The 12107-nt window shown below is 35.1% G+C and overlaps 1 protein-coding gene across 2 annotated transcripts in view; it reads right to left on the reverse strand.

Moving 5' to 3' along the window:
• Positions 1-4354: 4354 nt before the first annotated feature.
• The window catches only part of LOC113105529 (protein AF-9-like), a 45629-nt gene continuing 37876 nt past the window's right edge, over positions 4355-12107 (reverse strand). For both annotated transcript variants that reach the window (XM_026266628.1, XM_026266627.1), the window contains exons 8-13: positions 9530-9602; positions 9140-9278; positions 8931-9030; positions 8200-8268; positions 7785-7856; positions 4355-5997 (exon numbers count right to left, since the gene is read on the reverse strand). In XM_026266628.1, coding sequence (XP_026122413.1) covers positions 5866-5997; positions 7785-7856; positions 8200-8268; positions 8931-9030; positions 9140-9278; positions 9530-9602 — 585 coding nt within the window. In that variant the 3' untranslated portion in view covers positions 4355-5865. The remainder of the gene's footprint in view (positions 5998-7784; positions 7857-8199; positions 8269-8930; positions 9031-9139; positions 9279-9529; positions 9603-12107) is intronic.

Below are 12107 nucleotides of genomic sequence, written 5' to 3' on the forward strand. Positions count from 1 at the left end.
TTCTATATTATCAGAATTTGAACGATGAAACAAACAATTTGCTACTAGTCAATGTTATTATTACTATATATTGTTATTATATTAGTATTATTAAGTAAAGAGGTTACGCACGCACACACACACACAAGAATTTGTAGGAAATGAATAATAAATAATTTTGAATATTTATGCCCTGAATTTTTTTCTTTTACATATTTCTCTAGAACATTGTTATTGTTACAACTTATTAATCAAAATCATCAAAATTCTAATCTGTTGACTATAATATATTAAGAATAAACCCAAATTAAATTTCAAGTTGCCAGATCTTCCATGATCCATAATTGTACTGTATGTATGTTTTGTAATTGGATTAAACATATCATTGATTTTAATATTCATTTCATAATTAAATTTGAATTATAATTGAATTCACATGAATTGTAGTCACTTTATGTCACTATAACTAACTGTATTAATTAATAAAAAATATACATTTTAATAATAATTTCAACATTTAATTTAAATTCTATTTACAATTTACATAACGTTTAGCCTTCTGCAAATGTAAACATTTACTTAAAAATTTTGTTTACTTGCCATGTCTTTGCAATTAATAGTGAAATTTACTAGCAATAACAATTTGATAATAGTCTTTACACCAATAGTTTTTTTGTTTTTGTTTACGCCAGTGTGTTTGCTACTGTAATTGAAATTGATCTCAAGTTGGGGAATTTCAGATGTGAATGGTACACGACAACACTGGGGCAGAAATCAGTTTTTGGCTTTTGGAAATGGAATTTAAAGCTGGAAAAATCCTGAATTTGACATTTTTTCACCTTCCTTTCCTTGTAATGACGTCGTTTATGCCATTTTAACTTCCTCTCAAATGTTCTGCCAGGAAGATGACAAATGTACTGCCATGTCTTCTGTGGGAGCTGATTTCTAAGGTCTCTCCTCTTTTTTTATGGGAGGAAATGGTATTTGGAAGCTCAAACAGGATGTCCCGCTGCTCGTCCTGACTGTGAACCCCCACCCAACACTGTGAAATGGCTTAAGTTAATCCAGGGTCCTGAAAGTAGTGCAGTTTTTTTTCTCTCCCTCTTGTTCTTCGTCATTTAGAAGGCTTCAGGAAAAGAAGAAGGGCACACAATGATTTCCTTCTGGTGTGTCTCAAACACAGACAGACTACCCACCGTGCGAGACTATCGCCATGAACGTGAGCAGTGTTTATGTCCAGCATCTGAGGAGCGACAGTTGAAAAAAAAACTTTTCATATTAGATAAAACACTTTGAGATTAATATAGACCAGCCATCTTTGTAAATTATAATACAAACTAGGCAGACACTAATTAATGTCTAATTTTATTCAACAGGAAGACGATTTTGACCTAATAAGGCTTTTGAAGAGTGAATAACTTTGGTGTGTTAACAGATGGTGCCAGAAGAAAAGCTGTCCCTCTCAAAATGTCGCTTGGGACTTTTTTCCCCCATACTTTTATTTGTGTGTGTGTGTGTGTGTGTGTGCCCAAACCCATCAAAGCTCTGGTATCTAACTTGCTGTGGGTCTTTTAATTGGCTCATGGCTCAGATTTATGAAGTAATGAACAGGTGTTGGGTGGGAGGGACAGCATGACGTGGATTATAAAGAACCCCCATCCCATCTCTCTCTCTCTCTCTCTCGCACGCACACACACACAAATCTATAGTTTTTCTGCAGTTCTCATGGCCACTTTCTCACTCTGCATTTGTAGATCCAACAAATAATCCAATTTGTCATGCAGCATCAGGTTGTTGGATTGAATTCTCTCGCAGATTCAGAACCAGGTTTTACTGGTAACTCTGAGCCATCAAAGTACAGAGTGACCACTAAAATTACTGCTGAATGCATCAAAGATTTCAAATTTAAAAATTAGAGTGTCAAAGGATAAAATCATTTTAAACATTTCTTGTTTTATACTGTTAGAAAGTAACACCATTTGTCAACAAAAGTGAGTTTCTATCTATCTATCTATCCATCCATCCATCCATCCATCCTAACTATCTAATTAGAAGAATAAGCGTGTATGTAATGTAGCGTATTATTAATAATGCTAATAATCTCATTTTTCTATATTACTTTTTAAATATAATATCAAGATAAGTAACTTTAAGAGCAAATCACCTCTGAATTCTTGTGTTAAAGTTATTAAGATTCTAAAATCTGAATTTCTTGCACCAGAATACATGCCTTATACATTCGCCATTACTAGAGTGAATCATTTATCTGATAAGAGCTGCTTACTTTCCACATTAGTCCCTCAAGAGATGGCATTGCTCACAAACGGACCACGTAATGGAGATGACTCGCACTCTAGAAAGCCATTCATTAATTAGCACTAAAACAAGTTAAAGGTTTGCCGTTTGCTCACATGTCAAACCCGTAAGCCTTTGGAACAACTGTAGCAGGGTCCAGAGCCAGCTGCTCTCCCATGAATGGTGTGGAATGGTGTTAAGTGAAGTGGCTTAACCGTAAGCCTGTTAGAGATGTGCTCACTCTTCCCATCCCTCAGCCGCTGTGGATCACTGAACAACAGAGGCTTTGTAGAGCCGAGTCTGAGTTTAGCAGGACAGTCACTTGAAGCATTCATGATTAGCTCCAACCGCTTCTTCCTGAATCAGTCAGACACTTGAGGCCCTGAACTCCTCAAAAATCAGCTTTAAATTCCAAATTTGCCAGTTTTCACGGCTGTAAACGAGGAATGTCTGTTTTAGAGGCTTTATGGTGTGCAGCCAAAGCATGAGGGAACTCACGAGAGAAGCTATCATAGTAAACAGTTATCTAGTTGGCATAGATTATTCATTATCATAATTATTATTTACAAATTTTAGGAATGGCTTATGAAAGTCCTTGAGGCATTGATTATAATCGCATTTTTCATAAAGTATCTGGTATCAAGTTATGTAACTGTATAATTTCCAGCTGTCAGGGGGAATACAGTGTAAGATATTGAGCTATATAAGCAATTATACATGTGTATATAAAGAAATAAAAAACATTTTCCCATGATACATTCAAAATTCTTTTGCTGAAAAAAAAGTCAGATAAAATATTTGCATGCCAAGTACAAATCTAAAGTATTGCATGATTTTATTACTGTATCTTATTGTTAAACCCTTGCTGTTATGTACATTTCACCTTCTTTTGAGGACTCCACCCTATATCAACAGAATTCTTGGGTTTCTGCTGTGCAAACATCTATAATCCACAACACTATATTATAAAGATAGATTGCATCCTTTTGTATTAAAATGCTACAACTGATACTGCGCTACTTTAGGAAATAGCACCGTTTTGGAGTACCTTTTCATTTCATAGCTAGACCACCCACATAAAGAAACATAAAAAGCTTGCAAACACTCTTCCTGTCATCACAATGAGAAGAATCGGAGATTTGACCCCAGGCGGTCTAATGCATTAATAAACCATGTTCATGAACTTTAAGGACTCTTAAAAGGTTTTGATGAGACTGCCAAGACTTGAACAAACACCAAGGATGACAACAGCAACTCCAGATAATCCACTGATTCAAATTCCATCACTTGATGAAAACACATCTACAGAAAAGGGAAAATATGATGAGTCATTAACTGCCTCTTTTTATTACTGTTCTCTGAGGTCTACTAATAACGTTATTAAGATTTTTACATCAAAAAACATCATTATTTAGAAGTAATAGGCTATTGTCTGTCCTGTTTTGACCCCCCTTCATTGAAACGCCCCATTTTAATAGCTGTGGCAGACTATAGATTCAGAAAAAAATGCTGCTATGATTGGCTAATAACTGTGCATGTTGAGTAGACCAGCTTTTGCCCCTCCCATTATTTACACTATGTGCGGGAATTTGTGGGCGGAGCTAAACAGGCAGTGATGTAGAAGCAAGTATGGAGCTGTAGAGGATTTCCCCTCACAAAACTTGCTAGTTAATAATAATCTTATTGCATTAGACTTGGAATAACAACTTCCCACCCAAAATCTATACATTTTTTACTCTGGGATTTTCCCGGTTAAAAATGACCGGCATACAATTATTTTTTTTTTAATTTTGCTATATTCTTTATATATATATATTTTTTTTTCTTTCAATTACCACAAGTTTTATATTACTTTGTAGAATTGACTGATCGAAGGCCTCACTGTTCTCAGCTTATACACCTTTTTAATGAACGTATTATTCACTCAAAAAATGTTATCCTAAAATTATCCACAAATAATGCTTTTTTTCCCCCCACTCAAAAACTAAACTGCATCCAAGATTGAACCCAAGATTTGATGATAATATTGTAATATGGAGATTTCTTGTTAAGTAAAAGATTGTCAGCACAGCACAAGGGATATTTAGAGGATTGTATATTCACAAGCTATTCCCATCCATTAAACAAAAACAAAAAGCATTTCTAACATCAATGATAAAAAAAAAAACTCACTGGTCAGTAACTACACATTCACAACAACTCGGTTTGGATTTTATATTATGATCAAGAACTTTCAGCTGGAAGCAGGTCAGCACCTTCCAATAAAGGAAAGATAATCACTTTTTTATCACATATAAAGTTTATATACACATATAAACATTATATAATGATAACTAAACTAAAAGCTCTTTGGGCTGAGAAAATGAATCGGGGAAATAAACAATAAGTGTACAAGTCATGATTTTCATTCAGCAAAAACAATTAAAAAACCACCCCCTTTTTTTTCTCTGATAAATTCAAACACTTCACACAATGCCAATTATTCAGTCTGAACCTTTCTCAACCCCACCACCACCATCACCGCGTCTCCCAAAGTATCTATATTTCTAGCTGGCTCATCTGATTCGACATTATAAAGAAATGAAAAGTGAATGATGTTGTTTTTGCACAAAGCAGAGCTTGAGGGCTACAGCTCAACTGCACAATCTGCTCCTATTGGCCTCTATCAAATAATCAAATAAAAAACAAAACACAATGGAACTGAAAATTAAACTTCAATTACTTCCTGATTTCCTCAGTTTAACAAAGAACTCCCAAACTACAATTAAGACCTGGCTTTTTCCCTCTGGTTTGGGAACAACCAACGAACAGCCTTGGGAAAGGTGGTCCCCAAAAACAATAAATAGCAATAGAAGATTCAACAATACACTTTCTTACTGAAACAACTTTAAGAAACATTTGGGATAGAGGTCACTGGATTTGCTTAAGGTCGTGACTTCTTTCGAATGGTACACTGAAAACCATTATAATATTATGAATTATTTAACAGGGCGACATTTTAGAAACAGTTTGCAGATAATGTGCAATTCATTAATCAACAGGGCTTAAGGTCTTCCTCCGTCCAGCATAATCTGGAACCGTTCATTTTACATGATGTACAGCATGAAAAACATTGCTTACGATTGATAAAAACAATAAACGTTAAGAGATGTTTCATTGCCGATGAGATGATGTTCCCAAGTGCTTGCACAAGTTTAATATCATTAGCACACACACACACTTGAAACTCATACTCAATAAATAGACAATGTGGTAAGGCAGTGTTGAAACATGCATTCGTCACAAAGAACTTATCAAACATTCATACAATATACACAAAAGTTTTGTTTTTTTTTGTTTTGGAGCAAGAACATTTTTTGGCAATGTCGGATTATCAAGGCTTTTTAGGTGAAGACCAGGTGGAGTGTAAGAAACTCCAGACTCGTGTAATAATGCTGTCGATTTCTGAGGACGTTCGAGAGACCGGAGGAGCTCTGGAATAAAAGCGGATCCTTTCCATTGCCTTACAAGTTTCAATATAGGAGAAAAAACAAAAGGAGCGCAAGAGGGAGGTGTGATGTTCCTCCTCGTTGCAGCCAGCTGCACAAATCTTCAAGACGATCCACAGGTCTCCAGGTAGCTTTGCAGCTTCCGAACTGTGGTTTTGTCCAGAGAGCAGAGGTCAAAGTCAAAAGTTGTGTTTGTGATGTGAAAGTGTCCCGTTTCCTCAATGAGGTTCACAATCTGGAAGAAAAAAGGATAACATTTGGTTTACTTACTTTAGAGAACATCATCTAGTTTAATGTATCAGCATTCAAAACGAATCATTCAGAAGCAGCATTTCTCAATAATACAGTAAGTGCTAATTCCATTCGCTTTTGAATTGTGGACAAAGCACCATTGATAGTGAAAATACCCCGTTTGCACGATATCTCCTGTCTGACTGTAATGAGGAAGATGCTTTACCAAAGCAGCCTGGTATCGGTTCCAGCTCTGGCTGCTTCAGAACAGGGCCTGAATTGGTGATTATGAAGAGAAGGGGGCTGCAGAGTGGCCACATGGATTAAACTGAGCCGTAATGGGACCCAAACCTGATGCGTTTCACACTACAAAGCAAAAGCTGCATATGGAAGGGATTTCTTCCATTTCTCCTGAACCTGGGCCAGAAACTAAGGGAAACCCAGAGGCCTGTTATGACACTGAAGATAGAAGTCAGCTGTTCGAACGCCTCTAGCCTGGACAAACAACCGTGGATGTACTGCTTTTGTGTAAGATTTAAGACGTTTAAGCAGACAACAAACTGTTGTAAATAAAAAAGTAATATAATTTAACAATAAAAAAAAAAAAATATATATATATATATATATATATATATATATATATATATATATATATATATATATATATGCAATAAAGTAAAAAGAAATACAATTATTATTAATAATAAAAATAATAATACATATTTAACCAAATTAATTATATGATGTGCCGATTAATTAATCACACATCATTTTGGGCTGCATCAATTATGCTATGAAAATAAATAATGAACGAATGTCTTTATGAATGGCTCACTGAATCATCAGCTCACTAAATTCATTCAAAAATGTAGTTTAATTCTCCAATAAAAAACTAAATGTGCAGCTTGGAGATGCACAGCAGTTTAGCCCTGGCTTTGCTTGGAACTAGTTTTATTGGCGAAATGGAAATACTGCTAAATCAGATACGGGAGCATTTCTTGCTCTCATATCCTGAATTTTAGTGGCATGCAGCTTCATTCGAATAGGCTAGCTTACATCATGCATTCGGTCAGTCGTCCTGTATCAAGCACGTCATTTTATACTTTAGAAATATTCCATAGACGTTCCTCACAGAACAATTTCTCGTGGCCTCGTAACAAAGAATAAAGCTTGCCAAATGACATCAACAAATTTTCCAGTTTTTGTTAAGGGCTAATCATGGAAGTTAATCAATGCCATATCTTACTGTGGTGGAAAAGGAGGAGGATTATTTCACAAAACTGCAGGATTAGCTTGATTACGACGTACGTTTGCACCATTTGGACCTGATTTGGAAGGTCTTCCAGATTACACCACCATCGGCTTTGCAACAGAAAGACACAGCAAATCCATGGAACTAGAGAAGTATTACTCTCCATTGTGTCAAAGCAAATAGACTTCAAAGAACAGGAATTATGGGCCGCAAAGAGTTTACTTGGCAAGTACTTGAAGGAAGACAAAACCTACTGTTACCACAATGATTTACTACAGCCAGATATTCATTGACATGTTAATGCTGTGGGTAATAACTTTAAACTTTACAGGTTTCTAAACTTCTAGGTGAAGCACTCCGTGATCTCAGCTTCCTTGGATGTCGACAGGGAATTTTTAAGTGTCCCTTCTCATGTTCCCTCATAAAGGTCATTACGCGCTGAAGGAACACAGCGCTGCGTCTCGGGTGCAAACGGTCTGTGTGGGAGTGAGTGATTTAGGAAAGCTGACTTCTGACAGGACATGCTCCTCATTTATTACCTGCTGTAATATGTGCCTTTCCCTTAGTGCCATTAGTCTTCTGTGAAGCTCAACCAGCTCATCCAAGTATGCCTGCGGAACGAGATGTAATCGATAAAAAAGAAGACATGTTTCAGATCGATCAATCATGCTCTTACTAAACATGGCATGTCTAAAACGCTGTAGTGTCCTGCATTGCAGTGCTTTTTGGACATCAAGTGGCAGAATGAAACATCAGAATTGTTAAATGCACAAAAGTAAATAGGCTTGCAATGCTGTTATATTAATAAATGTAAATGTTTTTTTTTTCTTCAAGTATTTATATTACAACAACAGGCCAAATGGGTCATAGTGTTAGATGTATAAAAATATGCTATATGACAAATACAATATTAAGGTAATGTAGCACATATTTATTAACTAAATGACTGCTTACCTTGTCACAGTCGATGTTTTTATTTTTGTCCATCTTTGCTTGTTTCTTAGGACTCTTTACTTCGAGTATCTGCAAAGCGTATCATATTTTAATAACACAATAATATATCATCATATATTAGCATTCAAAAGTTTGGGGTTGGTAATACTTTGTTCTTGAAAGACGTTTGACCAAGTCTGCATTCATTTGATCAAAAATACAGTGAATAAATTAATAACTTCAAAGTAATAATGTGAAATGGTATGACCATTTTAAATAACTTTTCTATTTCAATTTATTTTAAAATGTGAGGATAAAGCTGAATTATCAGCATCATTACTCCAGTCTTTAGCATCACATGTTTGATTTGCTCCTCAAAAAAAATAATTCTTATACAAGTTGTGCTCAAAATTGAATTCCGAATTCTTTGAAGAATAGAATGTTCAGAAGAAGGTTTATTTGAATTTGAATCTTTGATGAATGCAAAAAAATTATTAATTGGCCCCAAATCTTTGAAATACCAATTTAATATATAATATCACATCTACGTATTTTAATTGTAACATCAAACCAGATGTACAAGGAATTTTCTCTTTTTAAAATCTCCCTAACAACATACAACACACATACACCGCTCTAGATTTCTTTTTCCTCCTCACATAATTTTCACCGGATTCTCTTGATAAGCACGAGATCTCTTGATATGGAGGAGTGAAATCACAGGAATCTACAGGAACGTGATTCCAGCTCACCTGGTTATTGGCGGGTTTCAGTAGAGGTTGGGGGTCATTATGGGGCAGTGGTGAAGAGGCGGAGCTATTTTCACTGTCACTGCCGTCACTTAAACTCACCCTGCAAAACACACGTCAGATATTCACCATTCATCATCCCCTTCTGTGCTACATAGCATGGATAGATCAAATAGATAGTAGTTATGCAGTAGTTTTTCATAGATATCTACCTGCGGTGGCGATGTGTCATTTGTGTGTGTAACGGCCGCTCCATGTCCGAGTCCATGTCATTATCATCCTCCTCCTCAGAATCTTCTTCATTTTCATCGGAGTGCAAATCTGGGATCACCGACCGCAAAGGACCCAACACTATAGGTGAATAAGGAAGGCAAATGTTCACAAAAGCATTTCTTTTTTTTCTTTGTAATATATGTCAACATTTTTGATCCTCATAGGATGCATTGCACGCACACATCCTCAGTAAAATGAACTAATATCTTAGTAAAGTGTACTCTGTGGGCAAGATAAGGGGCTTGACACACTGACCCATAAAAAGGCCAGGCTTTCACAAAGCCAGCCGAAAGCAACAGGATGTATTGCAAATATTGGAAAAAAGTTACCTTGCCGCTTGTGTGCGCGTCCAAAGCCGGAGCTGGAACTGGAACTGGAGCTGGCCGGACTTGGCTGATCCGACTAGAAAAGAAGGCAAAAGTACCAACTTAATAAAAACAATAATGCCAGTATCAAAGCAGTCTGGTTTTTTGTGCTCAAGAAGCATGATGTTATCTGGGAAATCAGCACTCTCAACGTTTTGATATCTCCCGATACAGACATCAAAAACACATTTGCGAAGCCTTGCACAATATTGCTTTTCCTCATGACACTAAATTGGTTTTGCAGTCTTATAATTACAAATCTACAGTGAAGCTACCTCAGGGGACAATAAAAAAAATAAAAATGATATTATATTATATTATAAAATCAAATATAGTCAATAATAAAATCAGTGTCATTTTTTTCTGGCTCAAAAATAAAAACAGTAATAAATAAATATATAGCTATTTTTTAATTAACTGCAGCATTTAACTAAACATTTTGCCATTAAACAAGAAAACAACAATAATAATAATTTGCAAAATATATACAATATAATAATAATAATAATTAAATACAATATGACATTATAATTGCATTTTTTTTTCTGGGGCAAAAGTGAAAAACAAATAAATAAATATGATAAAATGAATCAATTAATATATTCCCTATTTTATTGATCATAATTTATACATGCCTTTATTTATATAAGAACTGCAGGAACTGAATATTTCCCCATAAAACAAGACAAGACGACCCAAAACGCCTCACAAGGACTCATTCGAATTAATGCAACTTTCTGATAGCATAGAAGACAGCTTGTTACTGAATAAACTAAAGCTTTTCTTGATCTAACAGTTGGTATTATTGCTACTTTTAGTTCCTCAGTTACTGAAGGACACATAATAACCGAGGTTTAAAAACGTACTCTAAAAGAGAACCAAATGCAGACACTTGTGCGGCTATTTCCATGATCTTCTGTTCCACACTAGAGGCTTCGATGGGTATTACTGTCACTTCCTCACTGTAAATCAGTGGGTTCCTCGTTCACCCGACTTAATGAAGGCTGATTTACGATCACACAGACCCCTTTAGGGCAATGTTCACACTAAAGCTTCCAACTCGCACAAGTCTCTCTACTTTGAGTGCAAAAAAGCTGTATAAATGTGTCAAATGTACAAAATAAGTCTAAAAATGTAACTAAACAGTCTAATTATGATGAAAACACACCAAAACTAAACAGTAAAACTCTGCTGCTGAAAATGTGAATCCTGGTCTAAATGAAAAGAAGAGTGAAGGGAATGAGACAGTTATTCAGTGAACAAGTCTATCAGGCGGAGGTTAAAGCAGATTTAGTGGAGGCCTCTTTGAACGGTTGCATCTGTAGATTCATTGTTGAGGATCTCACAACTTACGAGGCACCTTTGAACTCGTGGGGCAATATTTCACCACAGACCCAAGCCTCTCAGAACAATGGGACTGTGATTGATTGGACACATGGAGGTAAAAGAGCAAACATGTTTTTAAAAGGCCCCTATTTGCTTTTAGAGACACATGTGCTAGGATTACTAAAGATACGTTAAAATGTAATCATATCTTCTGCTCTTCAGATGTACGAACAGTTATTTTTGTTAAAGGCATGTTTAATATCAGGAAAGTAGTAGACATTTTTAAGACAAATTAATGAAAATGTAATATACATAATACATCTATATGTTCTCTAAATGGAAATGTATATGAAGCCCATTGAGTTGTATTAGCAACACTTTCACATTTGACCCTACAGATTGCCATTACGTTTCAAATCATTTTACGAATGAAATAAAAAAAGACTCAAACATAATGAAACCAAAGTAAGTTTTGTACCTTCTGATGACACTGCAAAACATGACAATCTACTTTGCTAATTTTGTCTCGTTTTTCATTGACTTAGGATACATATATAAAGACTGAGGCCAAATTAAATAAGAAATTAAGTGAGTTTATGATTAAAACGAGAACAAATGGGCTTGGAAAAATCTACTTCATTCAAAGGAAAAACAAGATTTTATTCACCATTAAAAAGATATTTGGTCTCGTTTCATCTTGATTTAAGATGTTTAGATATTTACATTGGGAAATGAGACAAAAATTGAGGAAAATATTAGTTTTTCTTTCTTTCTTTTTTTTTTTTGCAGTGAATGAAAGATTAAACACCATGACTATGAAAGACTTTTAAGGCCTTAATTTATGGAAAGGCAGATTAAGACTTTTTAAGACCTGCAGAAACCCTAATGTAATCACAAAATTAAATATATTAAATACTAAATTTGATGCATTTAGGTAATTATTTTAGAATGATATATTTTTCTTTGAATGCAAATGTTCTTTCAGTCATTCACAACCTATTTTAGCTCTTTTTTTCTTTTCTTTTAAAGAAGCCAATATTATTCAGGATATATTATGGTAGGAAATTAAGCCATCTATCAGGAATTGAAGAGAAGGTGTTTGGCGGTAAATACTCCTGGTACCCATTGGTTGAAACCTAAGATGACTTGACAGCAGAGCAGAAAATGGTTAAATTGTTTTGGAGTAAGTGATATTTTGTGCACAATAAGAATAGGA

The sequence above is a fragment of the Carassius auratus genome, chromosome 7, assembly GCF_003368295.1.
Source record: "Carassius auratus strain Wakin chromosome 7, ASM336829v1, whole genome shotgun sequence".
In the NCBI taxonomy this organism is placed as follows: Eukaryota; Metazoa; Chordata; class Actinopteri; order Cypriniformes; family Cyprinidae; genus Carassius; species Carassius auratus.